Below are 20,466 nucleotides of genomic sequence, written 5' to 3' on the forward strand. Positions count from 1 at the left end.
CCGGACCAGAGTATGCAGAGGCCGGTATTATTGCCGAGCAATGTGACCAGACATGAGGGCAGCGCCGACAGACGCAACCTCTCGGGCATCACCGCTTCAAGGTGGACGCCATGTCCCGAGAAACCAACTCCGGCCGTTACGCCGCACTGAAGCGGGCTGACCGGCCCTTCGCATGCGTGGCGTGGCTATTTAAGCCGTGGCAATGCACATCCGCACATCGTCCTCTCCTAGCCCCTCCTCCCCGAGCATCCCAACTCTGGTGGCAATGCCAAAGTCACGGTTCTCCGTGCCGACGTGTGGAGGCAGTTCTTTGTCAGGCGGATCATGGTGCCGCCGCCCCCGCTCTCTGGGCCCCTCGGCATCCACGGCAATCGACTCCTCCGCCAAGTCGATCTCCTCCGGCGACGAGGAGGACCAGGCGCTGCAGCCGCAACAGTAGCCTCGCCTCCTCGCGGAGGTCGCTGTGACGGACGAAGCAGATGGAGATCATGACGATCACTGTTTCTGATGGGTCTGGTGCCACCATCACCGTTGTGTGCGGTCAAGGAGCCGTCGTCGTCCCCATCACGCTACCGCATGAAGCAAGAGCCGTCGTCCCCACTCCGACGGGTCAATGACCCCCCCCCCCTTGCGCAACCGTAGCGATGTCCAGATCAGACGCAATGTCAAGGAGGAGTCTGTGTCTCCCTCGCGCAACCACGACGTCCAAATTGGACACCGCCGTCGACAGGCCCACGTCGCCACCCCGCCACAACCGCCGCGGGTAGTTCGTCAAGGACGAGCTGCCGCCTGCGATCACCAAGGCGTGAGGCCGCATCCTCCACTACCTCGAAGGTGGCCACGCGTATGAGGCCTTGTACAATACTAGATGCTTAAAAAAATAAACCGGGTTTTTCTGAAGCACCGGTGCCTATTTCTATAGGAGAGACGCCTAATTAAGCGTCTGCCCTGTACAAATAAGCACCGGTGCTTAAGAAAAGCCTGATTTATTTCTCCAAGCACCTCTTCTAAGCACCTTGTATTATACAAGGCCTGAGGTGGTTGTCCAGTAGCGACAATTTTAGCTGATCATGCTGGTTTATTGTTGTGAAAAGTTTCTTGGTCCAATAATAAAATATAAGTATCACAAAACATAGTTGATTGCAGAATCTAGAAAAATAAAATATGCACGTTTGAGGGAAAAATTAAACAATGTCTAGGTCTTGTGGTCCTCGGCGGCGGCGGCTTGCAACTGCTGCATCTCCCGCTTCTTCTTTCTAGCAAAACTGTTCTTGAGAGTACCTAGAACTCATTTAGATGAGATATAATTTGGTCTCATTCATCTTGAAAATAAGAACAAATACAACCCACGTCAATGCACACCTATCTTATAGCATCACATCCGATGGCTATAAAAGATGAATAAAACCAAATTATAACTCATCTAGATGAGTTCTAGCAAAACTGTTCTTCCTATCCTCCAGCATCTGCAGGTGGCGCCTCTGCCCTTCCTCCGCCATCTCGCGCAGCTGATACTTGGTGGCCACGTACACGGCCGTGACGACACCGATGAAGCCGGCGGTCCTCAGCACCGAAAGTATCGACGGCATCACCATCGCAGTCGCAGGCCTCGGCATCGCAGCAAGCCAGAGATCGATCGGCAATCGAGTCGAGGAGAGGCGGACCGATCTATGCACGCACTGGACGGGGCTGGGTTCAATTTATTTCAGAGAAAAGAAAAGATTCGGGGGAGTCCTGCGTCGCCGCCGGCAGAGTCGGCGGCGGTGGCAGAGTCGCCGCCGGTGGGAACGCCGGCCAGCTCTGCAAATGTCACCGCAAACATCGAAACGAAGCCTCTTCATTCCTATACCACTACCACTACCCCGAAAGAACATTCTTCCTTTGCTGTTACAAGTTTACGGCAGCCGCTCTGAGCATGTCGAGCCCGACCTCATGCGCCAGCTCCTGCACCAGGTCCCGCTCGATGAGCGCGCCGATCCGGAACGCCTCGCGCGCCACGCCGGCCGCCACCGCGCGCTCCACGTCGCCGGCGGCGAGGTCGCCCAGGTCCTGCCCCGCCATGTCACCGTGCCTAGCCGCCTCCTTCCGCACCTCTGCGGCCAGCTGCTGCTCTGTGCGGACCGTCGCGGCGAGCCTCGTGAACGGCCTGTAGCCGGAGTCGCAGAGCTCGGCGCACATCGAGTCCAGGCACTCAGTGACCAGGTCGGACGCGAGGCTGTGCAGCGGGTTCGCTCCTGAGGCCTTGGGTCTGCTGCTGTCATTGCCGGACCTTCTCGGGGTCAGGGTGGCGAGCACAGACTCGGATGTTCTCAGGAGGAAAGCCTCCTTGGCATGGTGTAGGCCGGAGGAGCAGGCACTTGTCAGCAGCAGGTCGACGGTCGATGTGACCTCTCCATGCCCAAGGCGCGCCGACTTGATGCCCTGCACCGCCGGTGCAAGACGGTGCGCGCCATGCTGGCCAGAGTTAGGCTCGGCTCGCCTGGCACTTCTATGGGTGGTCGCGTCTCGCGCGCTAGATGGCGGCGCACAAGTCTCTGACAGGCGTCTGTCTTCGAGTTGAGCCTCTGTTCCAATGGGTGGGGACATGAATGATAGAGTCAGCATGCAAGCCAAGATTATGTTACTCGATCAGCTATTTGAACTACCAATATGCTGACAATAAGGATAAGATAGTAGGTTTACAGTTTGTTGGCCAACAGATTTGTCCAATGCACAAAATGAAAACTTCTGCTGGTTACCTTTAGTGTAGTTTGAGTTCCCAGAAGTGCAGTTCTCATGTGCATATGTAGGTCGGAGAATTCCTCGTTGTCGGTTGCCTCCAGGTACAGATCGAGATGGATTATCAGCTTTCCCGTTGGCCTGCAGATGGTAACGACAGAGGAGTCCTCATCAGATGAACATAATCCTTGATGTTATGATGATTTTTATAGAATTATCTCAATATTATTACACATGGTTGAGGACAGGGAAGAGCAGAAGTTACTAACCTCGAGCTTTTTATGAGTTTCACGCAACTCAACGGAATTAGGAAGCTCTCCGAAGACATGCATCAGACTGTCTAACCCCCGCAGAAGTTCCTCGCTTGACGATCTTTGTAGGACAGGAAAATCACTCGCCTTCTCAGACCATGAAGCGATTACTCTGCCTCGGCTTCTAGGAATATCTCTGTTCTTCAACTCGTCTCGATTAAACCAGACTGATTCTGCATCGTCCATGCTTGATGTGCCTCGTAGTTTTTCCTTGAAAACCAATTCCCTTTCTGAAGAAATATTTTGACAGTCCCTATGAGAGTTTCTTTTAGGACCATTTGGAGATCCCAGAACAGCACTAGTATTTTTGCTGAGCAAAGAAGTAGGGATGGCCTTCATCGGTGAGCTGAAAGTGAAAGAAACAATGTCCGAGTCGTTACACCTGGAAGCATTGCGCGGCTCTACCGGTCTCAGCAGGTCATTCCTAGCATAGTTTGCACTGGTAGTCTTCGGCTTCTCGCTAACCAACCCTGCGCCTTTTGCAATTATCATATCTTTCTCCATAGCCTTTGGTGATGCAGTCCTTGGCTTCGGTTTGTTAGAGCTATCGCTACGTAGGCCACCGGTTCGATGGCCTTTTCTGTTCAGGTTTTTATTCTGTGCATTGCTACGTGGCAGGCGAATTTCATCCATTACTTTTCCTTTGGACCTCAAAGATGTACTGCTCTTCATACTTTTGTTTAACGAAACAAAATCCTTCCCTGTGCTCGCCACATATTGCTCCCCATTTCTATGTTTCTGCCTCTGAATCATATGTTGTGGATCTTCTGTTCTAGAAACTGTAGGCAACGCGTTCTGCTTCAGGTTGTTCTGCTTGAGAGGGCCAGAAACAACATTCCCACGGGATACGTTCCTCGGCTGAACTTTCCGGGCATCTTGATATGTATCAGCGGTAGCATTGAAGATCATCGCATCACTTTCCTTAACTCTAACCAGCTCGCTCGAGTTGCTTACAGGCAAAACCTTGATGTTTCCTCCAGGTTGCCCTTGCCAGGGTGCATGCTGGTTTGGCTTCCTATCAGCAGAAATCTTCTTGCAGTTCTCTTCAGACCACTGTCTGGGAGCAGAATTGTGCAGAGAGGCAGCTCCTACGTTGCCAGCACCAGACATTGATGCATCAACATCACCCATTTCTCTTGAGAATTGATCCGGCGACTTATGTATTGCAGCAGCAGGAGCAGCAGTAGTCGCCACACCATCGCCGTTACATGGATACTCCAAGCGTGCATGTCGCTGAGCTCGGTGGCGATTTCTGGACTGCAGACCGGGTTCGAGAACCCTGGCTGCTGCTTCGATCAGCCGAGCCTTGTTCCTGCTTGAAATTGACCTTGGGCTCTTAAGAGGTGAAGCAACCTTGTGATTGTGGTGCCTCCCTGACCACAATGCCTGTGAATCTGCACTGAACTTGCTGGCATTGTCATGCCATTCATCCATGACCTGCCCTGGCTTCTGCTGCCTCTGATGCGAGGTGGCCATGCTCCCTGAGCTACCAAGCAAACCTTGAGAGCATTCATTCCGGTGACCGGCGACCTCGGGCTCGGAAGAGTCAGTGGCTCTGGCTGACCTTTCATGGCTGATGGCCGGCATTGAGCTGAGGCCCATTAGCCGGGCAACCACACCCGGGGTGCACATCTCACTGGAATTGCTGTCTTGGCTTGGCGGTGGCAAGCGGCTAGTGCCATGGCTTTCACTTTTACTCCTTGCATAGTCTGCAGAATCAAGCTGGAGGAAAGCAGCATGGATGAGCTAGCGATTTAGCATACAGATGAACAGATAGGAAAAGGAGATGATGAAAAGTTGTAAAGGAGGCAAGGGAAAAGGTGTAAAAAATGGTAGATGCTGAACCTGCACGGCTGGGGGAAAATCATTGAGAGCCTTGGGCAACCAGGTACAGATGAAAAGGGAGAACCACTTTGTTTTGGGAATCTCTTGAGAAAGAAAATCATGGATGTGAAGTTAAGAATTTAGGTGAAAAAATTTCCCTCAAAAAAATATTTAGGTGAAAATTTGGAGGACTCGGTTCATTACAACAGACAACAGCCAACATACTTTCCTTTGTCTAAACAGATTGTAAGGAGGGGAGAAAAGGAAGAAAAAAAGGAAAAGGAAATGCAAAACCAAGGGAAAAAATCTTGGCTTGGGGAAAAGCAAAATGATATTTTTGAGGCAAATTTTGTTGGGGAAAAATCAACTAGAATTCAGAACCAAACTTACTGCGCGGATGCTAGTAACAGGTGAAGGAAAGATGTAGCAGCGTACCAGGAGAGGTCTCTTCTTGGCCGCCGGCGTCTTCTCGCCCCCGCCGCCGCCGCCGGGTGGCCTCCCCGGCGATAAGAACCTCTGCTCGCGCACTGTAACGGGAAAGACACAGAAGAAAGCTGAGGAACAGCACGGATTTTGCACAGAGCCATATACTGTAGCAATTAGCAAATGCAGCTGCTCCGTCGGCAATCTCATCTCACCTGGGGCGAGCAGCTTGGTCTTCTTGGAGGAGGAGGATGAGAAGAGCTTCCTCTTGGCGAGCATCTGGAACAGCGCCGCCACGCGCGACGGCGCCGGCCTCTGCCGCTCGGTGATCGCCAGGCCGCCGCCGCCGCCGCCGTTCGCCGCCGAGGAGGACGAGGACCCGCCCCTCCTCATGCCTCCGCGCCGGCGAGGAAGAAGGAGGCAGAAATTCAAACCCGATTCTTCACGAGCCTGGCAGCGAGTAGCACAACACGCGCCCGCTCCCCCTGAATCTTGAATGAATGCCACTCTCTCACAGAAAGAACTCAAAATAAATGCAGAAATCCCTCAGAAAAAATGCAACACCAAAACTTGAGACCGGCCGCTCCAGTATTAATGGCTACATCTAGTTCTTCGTGAGCCGCCGAATCTTGAGGGGTTGAGGAGCCATGAGGGACAAATGCTAGAGAACAAAGGGAGATGGCCACTGCAACTGCTCAGGACATGACCGCTCCATGCGAATTCCTCTCCCTACTCATGAACCGGCCAAGACCCCAAGACTCTCTGCCCGGCTCCGCTTGTCACCCTCTTGAAATAAAAATGCTAGAGCAAACAAAGGGGAGAAGAGACGGTGCGGAGATCTAGAGCGGATGAGCCAAGCGTTGGAGTTGGGGGATTGGGGAGGGGAGGGGAGGGGGGCCTAGAGGTGAAAAGAGAGGGCTTTTGTTTTGTGGGAGGAGGGAGGAGGAAGGAGAAAGGGGGCCTGGCTCTTTCTGCAGAGAGGATTCAGAGGAAGCGACATGTCGAGGGCTGCTTTTGTTTAGCGTTGTGATGGATGTGTTGTGATGTGCATGTGTAGCTGTGTCAGAGGAGAAGCTTTCCATTGCTGACCTAATGCTTTTGTTTGCTTGCTTGCTTCCCTGACCAGTCTGGCTTGGCTTGGGACTGGTCTAATCTTGATTAATTAATTAGTGCCACTGTCCCATACTCCACTATAGATAGTTTGGACTGGTCCAATCCAAAATTAATCAACTAGTAAGCAACTTTGGCCTCTACCAGGAGCTGAAAACCGAAGCTTAAGATGCAAGTGAGGTGAAAATTTCCATGCTACCCCAGAGGCCCAGAGTAATCATCCTCTGCTTCAGCTTGTGTTTCATGTTACTGACCGAAGATGAGTGGAATCTAAGTAAGGGGAAAAAGAGAGGAGAAAATTACTTTGCTTGTGCATAGCTAACATAGGCGCCGACAGATGGTAACATTCTACTTAACACGTCATTGACACCAGCTTAGAGTGGCTATCTGTGATATACACTTGCTTCCGAGTGGCACTGGCTGTGATGCACACTCGCTTCAGGATGACACATACATGGCCGGCTAGCCGGTGTACGTATCTACCTCTGGTTGCCATGTGAATCTGCTGTGATGATGGTGGTGATGATGAATGAGTAGGGTCAAAGTGAAGGGAAGAGAAGAGAAGGTGGTTTCTCTGCTCTGCTCGCATACGGGCGGACAGCTCAACGGGTGACCCAAATGGAAAGTGCCCTCCATTTTACCGCTCCACGCAGCAGGAGAGGTGTATCGCTTGGGGGGTAAGATTTCCTCCTTGTGTCAATTCTCGTGTCAGTGAGTTTGAAACGGACGGTGCACCTATCTAGCCCTCCACGTAATATATACAAAAAATCAGCTTGCAAAATGCGCTTTGAAATGCTGCTGCTAGTAGTACTATTTGTATTTTTGGGATGGCGACGGCAGATAATTAATTCATGGAATACGATGTGTTGAGAGGCATTGGAGCATCGGTGTGCACAGGACAAGAGAGAGGAGGGAGCTGGGATTGTTCTTTTACTTCCTCCGTTCATCGCTGAAATAATATGGGACAGAGGTAGCAGCAGTAGTTAAGAGACGTCTAATCTTGAGTTTTGAGCCCACCTGATAAACTAAATCAAATGAGGTAGCTAGCGTACAAAACATAGCAGGTCACTAGGTCAAACGCAACACTGGTGCGATTATTGTAAGCATGGTTTTAAACAGACATTCCAGGGCACTACAATGTTGACCCGCGGACCTAGGGGATACTCCCTCCTTTTCGGTTTATAGGGCTCAATTCAAAAATCTCATCAACCAAGGTAGATGGTAAGTGGTGGAATATTTTTTGCAGTTTGCACAAGCACCTAATTAATGCTCTTGTTTTTCTCAAAAAATTATGTTTATCAATGCATTAATTGCAATGCATGCATGCATAAAGTACATGCATTGGTCAATTTTCTCTTAATACTTGCATGCAATGATTTAATACACCTTGGAATCTGAACATGTGATGGAAAACAACCAAATTGAGCCTTATAAAATGGAAAAAACTAAAATTTTAAGATAAGCCCTATAAACCGGAAAGGAGGGAGTATTTAAACAACAAAAGTAAGTAGTACCTCCGTCCCGGTTTATTAGTCCCCTATATATTTCCTCTTTTTCGGTTTATAGGGCTCAAATCTCAAATCTCATCAACCAAGGCATTTTGTGAGTGAATAAAATGTATCTCGTATTTTACAAAACTATCAAAATTAAAGTCATGCATTAATTTGAATTAATTGCAATGCATGCATGCATGCTTGGCCACTAGAGAGTAGGAACATTACATGCATTGGGTGTTCCTTTTTAATTCTTGCATGCAAAGATTTAATGCGGCTCGAAAACTAAAAATGAGATGAAGATTAGCCCTTTAAATTGGAAGAACAAAAAAGTTAAAATAAGGTGGTGTTTGGTTCTGTAGTCCTAGGACTTTTTCTAGTCCCTAGGATTTTTTGAAAAAAGACTCTTAAGAAGGTGCTTCTAAGGATTTTTAGCAAAAAGTCCCTTCCTGTTTGGTTTGCTAAAGACTTTTTTTAGTCCCAACACAAAAACGTCCCTGGAACCAAACACCCCCTAAGTCTTATAATTCGGAAAGGAGGGAGTATTAGCATTTGAGCTGCCATTCGAACGTAACATAGCATAAAAAACCACACGCCAAACGATCCACACCGTAGTACTCTAGTAGTGACTGTAAAATTTGTAAAGATTATTTATGATGGCTCTCGCTTGTGTCCAGGCCTGTTCAAAATCGTTCACGACGTGGATGAGCAAGCCGCGATTTCCAATGGATTTGTGACGTACTACGACTCCTTAATAAATTATGGCGTGTGTACCGTGTACTTGCGCTGATGGAGACCCACGGCTATGATTGGCACGGGCTGGGCTGGTACAACACGCACGGTTCGATCGAAACCGATACGGTGGTACGAGCGCGAGGGGCTATTTGGCCGTCCGCACGGAGCCGCATTGAATTTTGACCTGACCTGTTGCGAGTTTCCTGTCAGGGCAGACCGTGGGCGAGGTGATTGGAAACCCGCGCGTTCCTGTTCGGCTTCTTTTTTACCGATCCGGGACAGGGCGGACGAACTGCAGCACATTGATGGACTGATTGTGCTCTCCCTCCCACCTAGGGCGTGTTGGTTTAACTTGTGAAAAGTTCCTTGCATCGCATACATTTTCAACCTAGTTTGGTTGAAAAAAACAGGCCTTAATGCGCCATCTGCTAATTGTTTGGTTGTCTGCATCTAGTGTCCCTGCATTAGGTAATACGCAAGTGCACTTTGTTCGGTTGCCTGCATTGGCCCAAGCGGCACATAAACACGGCGTTTGGTTGCATACGACGTACATGATGTGTTTACCTACAATGATCACACCTAGCACACCAACACCACAACACATCAATGGTGATGAACTGGGCGGAGATGATGAAGTTCGCCCAAACTGACGATCCACCTTAGCACATTCCACTTTGACACCTCCAACCTTGCCACTGTCAACACTATTGCCTTCGTGCTTTCGCACCCAGTCGGAGTAAGCTTGTTCTGCTGCCTGCCTAGTCTTCAACCCTCTATGGCTGCTGTTGCTATACGATGCCACTTATGCACTGGCTTCTTCCCATGAACTGTAAACCCCTGGAGCCTTACCGATGAACATGGCATACCATTTGCCCTAGCAATGCACAAGAGCAAGAGTTGAAGCAGCAAATCAATGTAGCACACAAGTAGCAAGCAACGTAGCACACAAACAATAATGGAGCAGAAGAAAGGAAGTAAAACATGCATGAGCATACGGCATAGCAAGTTCTACCTAGCACTACCATGGTGTTAACCTACCACCACATCCAAATGAGGGTGTCATCCTACCACCGCAAGTTCACCAATCATCGTGAGGGGTTAGTTATACCACCTCACCAAAATATACAAACCATAAATAGTTTTTCAGCCATAGCTACACAAAATGTACGTCGTCATCGTCATCCTCGTCGTCGTCGCCACCGCCATCGCCGTCGGGGATCATGCAAGCTCCTGAGCCACAGCACCCTGTGAGCGTCTGCCATGGCAACGAACCCAGCACCCTGGGCCTTGTTGTCAAGCAGGTGGCTGAGAGCTGCCATGAGAGCCTCGTCGCTGAAGCCACCCTGGGTCATGACAACACCATATAGGTCAGAGTGGACGTCGAGGGGCTTGCACTCCCTGATGGTTGTTGCCACCTCCTTCACCGCCTCAGTCGTGCTGCAAAAGACATTGATCTCCTCCTCCATCAGACCTCCTCTCTTCCTCTTCCTATCATGGACGGGGCCAAATGGCTTGTCGAAGGGCTTCTCGAAGGGCTTGTCAGGGCCATCAAGGACCTCGACGTCCGGGGTCCCGGGGAAGTCTGGCATGGGAGAACCAAGAGGCTCCCCCGAGCCCATGACATGCTTCCCAGTTGCCAGCCCGAAGAAGAAGATGTGCTGCATCTGGCTGTAGTTCTGTATGGGTGTGTTGAGGAACTCAGCGTCCCTTGGGTGGTCCTAAGAATGAAACACAAGTATTGCTAGTTGCGATTAGGAGTAGGCAATGGTGGACAGTATGAAAAGGAAGAGGGTTGTGAGCTAACCGCGACATGGCCGGCGTAGCGCTTTGCCTCCAGAACTATGGAGCAAGTGTTCTCATCCCATGAGGCGCCGCTAAGGTCTCTCAGCTTGGACACTTCGATTCATCGACTTCTCCACTTCCTCAGGTGGTTGTACACCTAGGTGGCAGACACCTCCTGCCCACAGAACTCGAACACCTGCTTCGCAACGGTGTACAAGCGCACCTCCTTGAAGCCCTTGTCAGTCCTACTCCACTAGAGATGAGCTCACACATCTTGTTCAACACGAACGTGGACATGAACGGCTGCCACTTCATGTTGTTCGACCTACCATCCTTCTTTGCCTTTGCTGATGCTATCTTGAGTGCAGCTGCAGCAACAGCAGCAGCAGAAGTTTGCTCAACAAGCACTACTGGCACATAGACAGAATCAGACGCGGACACCTCTGAATCAGGTGCCATCTCGGACATAGGTTGAGAGTCCTCGACAAACGATGAAGCAAACTGGCTGTCGGACAGGACAAGGGCCTGACTAAGATCTTGCATCTGCGTGGTCATGTCCTACAATCGTAGCACGCATTGACAGTAAGCATAGCACACAACATACCGGACAATCCATGAAAGCAGGAGCATACATGTACATGGTTCATCACTATCATACCAAGCACATGCTTCATCACTATCATACTAAGCACATGGTTCATCGCTATCATACTATGCATACCAGACAAAATATGAGCACGAACATACATCTACAACAAACAGCATGCTACAAATGGACCACCAATCGCTACAAATCACAGATCTAAGCACGAATCAACACACACACAAGGTTTAACTTCAAACTCTACTACTAATCTAGCCTACCACATGCTTGAACATCTAACCCTACCACAAATTGGAACCGCGGCATAGCAATCAACCATATGAGCTCACAGATCAGACCACTAATCAACCATGCATCTAGATCATACCCTAGCTGCAGCTCAGATCTAGCTAGAAGGAACAGAGAGAAAGGGGGATTGAACTCACAGAGGCCACGGCTGCAGCTCGAGGACGAGGGGGGGCAGTCGTATAAGATCACCGCCGGCCGGTGAAGGACCGTCGGCCGATGAAGATGCGTCGTTTACCTGCTCGTCGGTGCCGATGCGCGTCGGCGGGAAAGCTCAAAGGGAGGGAGAATGGTGGCGGGAGTTGGGGCGGTGAGGGAGGGGGCTAAATGGGGGTGGACTCGGCGGGAGATGAGCCGAAATCCTCCCGCCGATTTTTCGGCGACGCGGGCGAGCTCGCGCCATCTCCCTGGTCGCACGAGGAGAGAAGCGTGTCACCCTCCTTGCCTCGCCCAAGCCAGGCTCGCCAGCTACTGCCGATTCGGGCGTTTCCCCTGGGCCTGGCCTCGAACTGCTTTACGTTTCGTGTCACGCGGGCCGCACAGTAAACGCATGCAACTAAATGGGCCAAGTTCTTCCCGCACGGGCCAGGCTGGGCCATATGCAGGCAACCAAACACGCTCCTAGTTATCGTGAAATCAGCTTGAAAAATGCACTGTGAAAACCCTCTAGTCCTATTTATATTTTTTTGAGATTGCGACGGTTGATATAATCAATTTAAGGGCTACGATGTGTTGAGACTTTAGAGCGTCAATGTGCACAGGACAAAAAAAAACGAGACCAAAGGGGCGAGCACCCGTGGCATATTTTTATAGGAGGTCGAAAAACACGGTTGAAATATTCGTCCCCGAGGGGATCAAACCCGGCTGGCCTGGACTCGCACAGGACAAGAGAGAAGAGAGGGCTGATATTGTTTTTTTTAATTATTATTATTTTCGTTAAGAGACGTCTACTAGTTTCGAGTTCTTAGCCCACTTTCCCGCAAAAAAAAAAAGAGTACAATGTTGAAGAGAGGGCTGATAAACTAAGTCTGATTGATATTGCTAGCTAGCGTAGAAAATATAGCAGGTCACTTGGTCAAACGCAGCACTCACTGGTGGGATTGTTTTATTTTATAAGCATGTCTTTGTACGGACATTCCAGGGTACTAGTACAATGTTGACTTGTAGACCTAGAAGCGATTTAAATAACACGGGGATCAGCATTTGAACTGACGAGCATAAAACCACACTCCAAGATTATTGGGGAAATATCATGTGCTCCCGACTCCCGAGTCTTAGATGATACTCTGATACGGGATTTTGAAAGCTGAGAGCTCTGGAAATTTTTTGTAAAAAAAAAACACTCAAAGACTCTTAAAATTGCACGCAAGTTTCATAGCTCCTCACATGTCGTCGGATGTGTGAGATCCAACGGCCGAGGAGCCCCGTTGTTGGATCAGATACAATGGCTCTCGAGAGCTCTTGAACATTTTGTAAAAAACAAAAAAACACTCAAAGAATATTTAAATTGCGTGCAAGTTCCGCAACTTCTCGGATGTCGTCGGATCTGAGATTCAACAGCCAAAGAGCTTGTATCACTGTATCATCTATGTCTCAATATCACCCGAAACACTTTACCAAATATTACTGATGATGGCATTTTTTTTCCTCGAATACGCAAAACGCTTGTGTATCATTGCATTGATAGGAGCGAACAGACCACGAACACAATTACATGGCGTGCACTACACGACGGCTGGCGACAAACATTGTCGCCTGATCAGTCAAGGCTATGTCCCAGGCAGAATGGTTGCAAGCCCGGTTGCACCAGCGGCATCCCATTTCTTGGCCTCCTCGTGAATGATGTTGGTAAGCCACGCGATCGATGGCTGCTCAACATAAAAAACACAAGCATTTCGTGTCTTAAAAAATGAGCTAAGTCGCGAGCATGATCATGGATGAGATGCCCTGCCGCTGGTTATTTGGTGACACACCGTGAGAAGCCGCCCACCAGTCGATGAAGTTGTCATCAACAGCAGCCAACAGGTGGAGGAATCGCCGTTCGGCACCAAGGGGCCGCGTGCCAGATTTGTCGCGAGAACGGGCAACCCACAAGTGTTGCATGGTCTCGCGGACTTGGTCGCATAACACGCATCTCAGGGCATCTACAATGCATAGACGCTTAATGAGGTGCTTAAAGATTATTTTTTAATATTTAACCCATAGCATCGCTACAAGAGTCTGAGTTTCCAACGCAGGAAGCTTTCCACGGGCGCTCCAATTGGATTTGCTGATTTTTTTAACGCTCCAATTTGCTTTCGCTGCTGCAAAAAGGGGCTAGCGTGGAAAAAAAGAAACGAAGCGCTCGACGACTGGTTTGGCGTCGATGCCAGCCTAAATCCTGAGATCGAACGGGATTAAAGCGAAACTACCAGGAATCAAACCCTGGCGTCCATCGTAAGCGCCTGCATTGTAGATGCCCTCATGGACCCACGCTGGAGCAGTCTATCGACGGTCCAGCATCGGTCTTGGAGAGCCAGCTAGACGAAGATCTTGGTCCTCAATGGCGCCCAGGATTTCCAATTGAGCTGTCATTGGTAAGCTGTGGTGGAGCCGAGAATCATCGCCGAGTAGCAGGAGGCTGCAGTGTACAGACCGTTGGCGGCCATCTGTCAGGACCCTGATTCTAAATCACACCGATCTAGCATGTAACACATCATATCACTTTGCGGCCTCACGCACGGTACTCCCACTGGTGCCACCTTACCTGGCCCGGGACCGTTTGTGCCTTTTGGCTCACGTATATGATAGTGTCGCTAGTATCCATATGACAGACAACCCGGGCCGACATGACTAGTCGTAAACCCAAAGTGGCACTAACTTACAGGGACAGGCATACATGACCCAACAACGAACGTGTCGGTCATCAGCGAGTGAATTCGGGCTGTAGTAACTGGCTAGCAGGACTCCGGGAATCCGAGCTGTAGCAGGCTAACAGGACTCCAAGAGAGACCGTGTGACATTTCCCCGAAGGGACAGACACAGGATCGAAGAAGGACACATGCCGGCCAGTCTAAGAGTTCCGGAGCAGTAGCAACTGGGCTAACAGGACTCCGGTAAACCGGGCTATAGCAGACGACCATGGCTCAGTGGAAGCACTAGACTACATTTCCCCATAAGAGAGGCTACCAAGGATAAACAACTAGGTTGTCAGATCCTACACATACGAAGCATTTCAATCATACACACAATATGCTCGATATGTGTAAATACAACATGGCATCACAACAAAACTGTACGACTCAAGCATTTATTCATTAGGATCCGAAGAGCCAGATATTACAAACATGGGTCTGATGACCCAGCATTCAAGTCATACAAGCACCAAGCACATGCGGAAGCATAAACATGTCTGAGTACAGACAACTACAAATGAAAAATGCTGAGAAGCCTAACTAACTACAAGACCCTCCCAAGGGTGCAAGATCGTAGCTGAGGTAACAAGCTAAACGTCGAAGTCCACGCGGGACTACTAGTGAGATGGACGTCTCTCTGCAAAACATAAATTAAGCAAACGTGAGTACAAATGTACCCAACAAGACTTACATCAGAACTAACTACATATGCATCATTATCAACAAAGGGGATGGTGGGGTTTAACTGCAGCAAGCCAGCTCTGACTCAGTGGCTATCCTAAACTACAACTGCAAGTAACTCTTTTGAGGTGGCGCACACGAGTCCACATATTCACCATATCAATACACCACTATGGGTCCGCTCCCGTCTTCCTACGAGAACGCCATCCATAGCACTCACGCTTATCTTGCGCATTTTAGAGTATCCACTTTCACTTGTCTATGAACTGTACAGGCAACCCAGAAGTCCTTTACCGCGGACACGGCTATTCAAATAGATCATTTATAACCCTGTAGGGTGTACTTCTTCACACACGCTCTCGCCACTTACCACCATGTACACGTCGTGTATCTCGGCAACCATCCAGCGGAAGCTTGGCGAGGGAGTCGGCCACGACCTGACTAACCACACAAGTCTCTAGTCCAGGTTTATCGCCTATTCGGGTTCCATCCGCAAGGAGATCCGGCCGGGGTGTCGCTCACGGCCCCAAACGATGAGAGCAGGGTTCCCGAGGCACCAAACGGGCGTCCCGGTACACCGTGCCTCGTGTCTCTACCGCATCATAGCACACCCCTAGGGTCAGCGCTACGCACGGCCCCTGACACATATCCTACAAACACCAGAAACTAATTGCAACTCCTGGACAGAGATCAAGGCGATTAATAAGTCGAGAGGGGCACTTAAGCATTCCAATGCGTGGTAGTAGTTGTTCATGGATCACAAACACAGAACTCAGTTCCTGAGGATGGCTGCAATGAGACAACCCACCATGTACTCCTACATGGCCTCTCACCGCTACCTTTACCAAATCGTGTTCACACACTTAGCTCTCAGCAGTAGGACATGTTCACCAAATTTCATTTCATCCCCAATGAATCAGACTTGACTCAACTCTAAGTAGTAGCAGGCATGACAACAAGCATGAATGAGTAGGCACATCAGGGCTCAAACAACTCCTACTCATGCTAGTGGGTTTCATCTATTTATTGTGGCAATGACAGGTCATGCAGAGGAAAGGGGTTCAACTACCGCAACATGTAACAGTTGAATCGTTGTTGTCCTAATGTAGTAAAAGAGAGCAGGAGCGAGAGAGTGGGATTGTATCAGAATGAACAAGGGGGTTTTGCTTGCCTAGCACTTCTGAAGATAGTATAGCTCTTCATCGGTGCCATCGATCACGTCGTCGGAACACGTCTATCGAGAGGGAACAACCACCGACAAACAAAGAAGAAACACAATCAATGCCATGCAACAATATGATGCATGAATGTGACATGGCAATATGCTGTTGATTGGCCTAATGCAACTAGCAACCAGTTAAATAGAGTTGGTTTGAACACTAGGTTCAAATTCAAACCCCATATGTGCTTTTTTAAATGCCATTTAATTGAATTGTCCTAAACAGAGGACATAAGTTGCTCTAACATGCATGCAATGAAGGAAATATGCCCTAGAGGCAATAATAAATTATTATATATTTCCTTATATCATGATAAATGTTTATTATTCATGCTAGAATTGTATTAACCGGAAACATAATACATGTGTGAATATATAGACAAACAGAGTGTCACTAGTATGCCTCTACTTGACTAGCTCGTTAATCAAAGATGGTTATGTTTCCTAGCCATAGACATAAGTTGTCATTTGATTAACGAGATCACCTCATTAGGAGAATGACGTGATTGACTTGACCCATTCTGTTAGCTTAGCACTCGATCGTTTAGTATGTTGCTATTGCTTTCTTCATGACTTATACATGTTCCTCTGACTATGAGATTATGCAACTCCCGTTTACCGGAGAACACTTTGTGTGCTACCAAACGTCACAACGTAAATGGGTGATTATAAAGGTGCTCTACAGGTGTCTCCAAAGGTACTTGTTGGGTTGGCTTATTTCGAGATTAGGATTTGTCACTCCAATTGTCGGAGAGGTATCTCTGGGCCCACTCGGTAATGCACATCACTATAAGCCTTGCAAGCATTGTGACTAATGAGTTAGTTGCGGGATGATGTGTTACGGAACGAGTAAAGAGACTTGCCGGTAACGAGATTGAACTAGGTATCGAGATACCGACGATCAAATCTCGGGCAAGTAACATACCGGTGACAAAGGGAACAACGTATGTTGTTATGCGGTCTGACCGATGAAGACCTTCGTAGAATATGTGGGAGCCAATATGGGCATCCAGGTCCCGCTATTGGTTATTGACCGGAGACGTGTCTCGGTCATGTCTACATAGTTCTCGAACCCGTAGGGTCCGCACGCTTAACGTTACGATGATAGTTTTATTGAGTTTTGATGTACCGAAGGAGTTCGGAGTCCCGTATGAGATCGGGGATATGACGAGGAGTCTCGAAATGGTCGAGACGTAAAGATCGATATATTGGACGACTATATTCGGACTTCGGAAAGGTTCCGAGTGATTCGGGTATTTTTCGGAGTACCGGAGAGTTACGGGAATACGTATTGGGCCTTATTGGGCCATACGGGAAAGAAGAAAAGGGCCTCAAGGGTGGCCGCACCCCTCCCCTTGGTCTGGTTCGAATTGGACTAGGGAAGGGGGGCGCCCCCTTCCTTCCTTCTCTTTTTCCCTTCCTCTTTTCCTATTCCATATGGGAGGTGGAATCCTACTAGGACTAGGGAGTCCTAGTAGGACTCCACACTTGGTGCGCCCCTTCCTAGGGCCGGCCTCCTCCTCCCTTGCTCCTTTATATACGGGGGCAGGGGGCACCCCAGAGACACAACAATTGATCCTTGAGATCTCTTAGCCGTGTGCGGTGCCCCCCTCCACCATATTACACCTCGATAATACCGTTGCGGAGCTTAGGCGAAGCCCTGCGTCGGTGGAACATCATCATCGTCACCACGCCGTCGTGCTGACGAAACTCTCCCTCAACACTCGGCTGGATCGGAGTTCGAGGGACGTCATCGAGCTGAACGTGTGTAGAACTCGGAGGTGCCGTACGTTCGGTACTTGATCGGTCGGATCGTGAAGACGTACGACTACATGAACCGCGTTGTGATAACGCTTCCGCTGTCGGTCTACGAGGGTACGTGGACAACACTCTCCCCTCTCGTTGCTATGCATCACCATGATCTTGCGTGTGCGTAGGAATTTTTTTGAAATTACTACGTTCCCCAACAGTGGCATCCGAGCCTGGTTTTATGCGTTGATGCTATGCACGAGTAGAACACAAGTGAGTTGTGGGCGATATAAGTCATACTGCTTACCAGCATGTCATACTTTGGTTCAACAGTATTGTGAGATGAAGCGGCCCGGACCGACATTACGCGTACGCTTACGCGAGACTGGTTTCACCGTTGCGAGCACTCGTTGCTTAAAGGTGACTGGCGGGTGTCTGTCTCTCTCACTTTAGTTGAACCGAGTGTGGCTACGCCCGGTCCTTGCGAAGGTTAAAACAGCACCAACTTGACTAACTATCGTTGTGGTTTTGATGCGTAGGTAAGAACCGTTCTTGCTAAGCCCGTAGCAGCCACGTAAAACTTGCAACAACAAAGTAGAGGACGTCTAACTTGTTTTTGCAGGGCATGTTGTGATGTGATATGGTCAAGACGTGATGAGATATAAGTTGTTGTATAAGATGATCATGTTTTGTTGAAATTATCGGCAACTGGCAGAAGCCTTATGGTTGTCTCTTTATTGCATAAGATGCAAAGCGCCAAATAATTGCTTTACTTTATCGCTATGCGATAGCAATAGTTGCAAGAGCAATAGTTGGCGAGACAACCATGTGACGACACATTGATATAGATCAAGATGATGGAGATCATGGTGTCATGCTGGTGACGATGGAAATCATGACGATGCTTTGGAGATGGAGATCAAAGGCACAAGATGATGATGGCCATATCATGTCACATATTTTTGATTGCATGTGATGTTTATCTTTTATACATCTTATTTTGCTTAGTTCGACGGTAGCTTTATAAGATGATCTCTCACTAAATTATCAAGGTATAAGTGTTCTCCCTGAGTATGCACCGTTGCGAAAGTTCTTCGTGCTGAGACACCACGTGATGATCTGGTGTGATAGGCTCTACGTTCAAATACAACGGGTGCAAAACAGTTGCACACGTGGAATACTCAGGTTAAACTTGACGAGCCTAGCATATAACAGATATGGCCTCGGAACACGGAGACCGAAAGGTCGAGCGTGAATCATATAGTAGATATGATCAACATAGTGATGTTCACCATTGAAACTACTCCATCTCACGTGATGATCGGACATGGTTTAGTTGATATGGATCACGTGATCACTTAGAGGATTAGAGGGATGTCTATCTAAGTGGGAGTTCTTAAGTAATATGATTAATTGAACTTAAATTTATCATGAACTTAGTCCTGATAGTATTTTGCAAATTATGTTGTAGATCAATAGCTCGCGTTGTTGCTTCCCTGTGTTTATTTTTGATATGTTCCTAGAGAAAATTATGTTGAAAGATGTTAGTAGAAAGATGCGGATTGGATCCGTGATCTGAGGATTATCCTCATTGCTACACAGAAGAATTATGTCCTTGATGCACCGCTAGGTGACAGACCTATTGCAGGAGCAGATGCAGACATTATGAACGTTTGGCTAGCTCAATATGATGACTACTTGATAGTTTAGTGCACCATGCTTAACGGCTTAGAATCGGGACTTCAAAGACGTTTTGAACGTCATGGACCATATGGGATGTTCCAGGATTGAAGTTAATATTTCAAGCAAATACCCGAGTTGAGAGATACGAAGTCTCTAACAAGTTCTATAGCTAAAAGATGGAGGAGAATAGCTCAAGCAGTGAGCATGTGCTCAGATTGTCTGGGTACTACAATCGCTTGAATCAAGTGGGAGTTAATCTTTCAGATAAAATAGTGATTGACAGAATTCTCTAGTCACCATCACCAAGTTAGTAGAACTTCGTGATGAACTATAGTATGCAAGGGATGACGAAAGTAATTCCCGAGCTATTCGCGATGCTGAAATCGACGAAGGTAGAAATCAAGAAAGAGCATCAAGTGTTGATGGATAACAAGACCACTAGTTTCAATAAAAGGGCAAAGGGATAGAAGGGGAACTTCAAGAAGAACGGCAAGCAAGTTGCTACTCAAGTGAAGAAGCCCAAGTCTGTACCTAAGCCTGAGACTAAGTGCTTCTACTGCAAAGGGACTGGTCACTGGAAGCGGAACTACCCCAACTATTTGGTGGATAAGAAGGATGGCAAAGTGAACAAAGGTATATTGGATATACATGTTATTGATGTGTACTTACTAGTGTTTATAGCAACCCCTCAGCATTTGATACTGGTTCAGTTGCTAAAGAGTAGTAACTCGAAAACGGGAGTTGCAGAATAAACAGAGACTAGTAAAAGGCGAGGTGACGATGTGTGTTGGAAGTAGTTCCAAGATTGATATGATCATCATCGCACACTCCCTATACTTTCGGGATTAGTGTTGAAACTAAATAAGTGTTATTTGGTGTTTGCGTAGAGCATGAATATGATTTGATCATGTTTATTGCAATACGGTTATTCATTTAAGTTAGAGAACAATTGTTG

At 48.3% G+C, this 20,466-nt stretch overlaps 1 protein-coding gene across 1 annotated transcript; it reads right to left on the reverse strand.

The window, feature by feature from the left end:
* Positions 1-1,121: 1,121 nt before the first annotated feature.
* On the reverse strand, positions 1,122-6,259 carry LOC123182936 (uncharacterized). The gene is made up of 5 exons (XM_044595634.1): positions 5,492-6,259; positions 5,289-5,380; positions 2,988-4,751; positions 2,739-2,859; positions 1,122-2,564 (listed from the first exon to the last, which is right to left on the reverse strand). Exons 1-5 carry the CDS (start codon positions 5,667-5,669, stop codon positions 1,888-1,890), a joined length of 2,832 nt encoding a protein of 943 aa, XP_044451569.1. The 5' UTR covers positions 5,670-6,259; the 3' UTR covers positions 1,122-1,887.
* Between the last annotated feature and the right edge of the window lie 14,207 nt (positions 6,260-20,466).

The sequence above is a fragment of the Triticum aestivum genome, chromosome 1D (genome assembly GCF_018294505.1).
Source record: "Triticum aestivum cultivar Chinese Spring chromosome 1D, IWGSC CS RefSeq v2.1, whole genome shotgun sequence".
NCBI lineage: Eukaryota > Viridiplantae > Streptophyta > Magnoliopsida > Poales > Poaceae > Triticum > Triticum aestivum.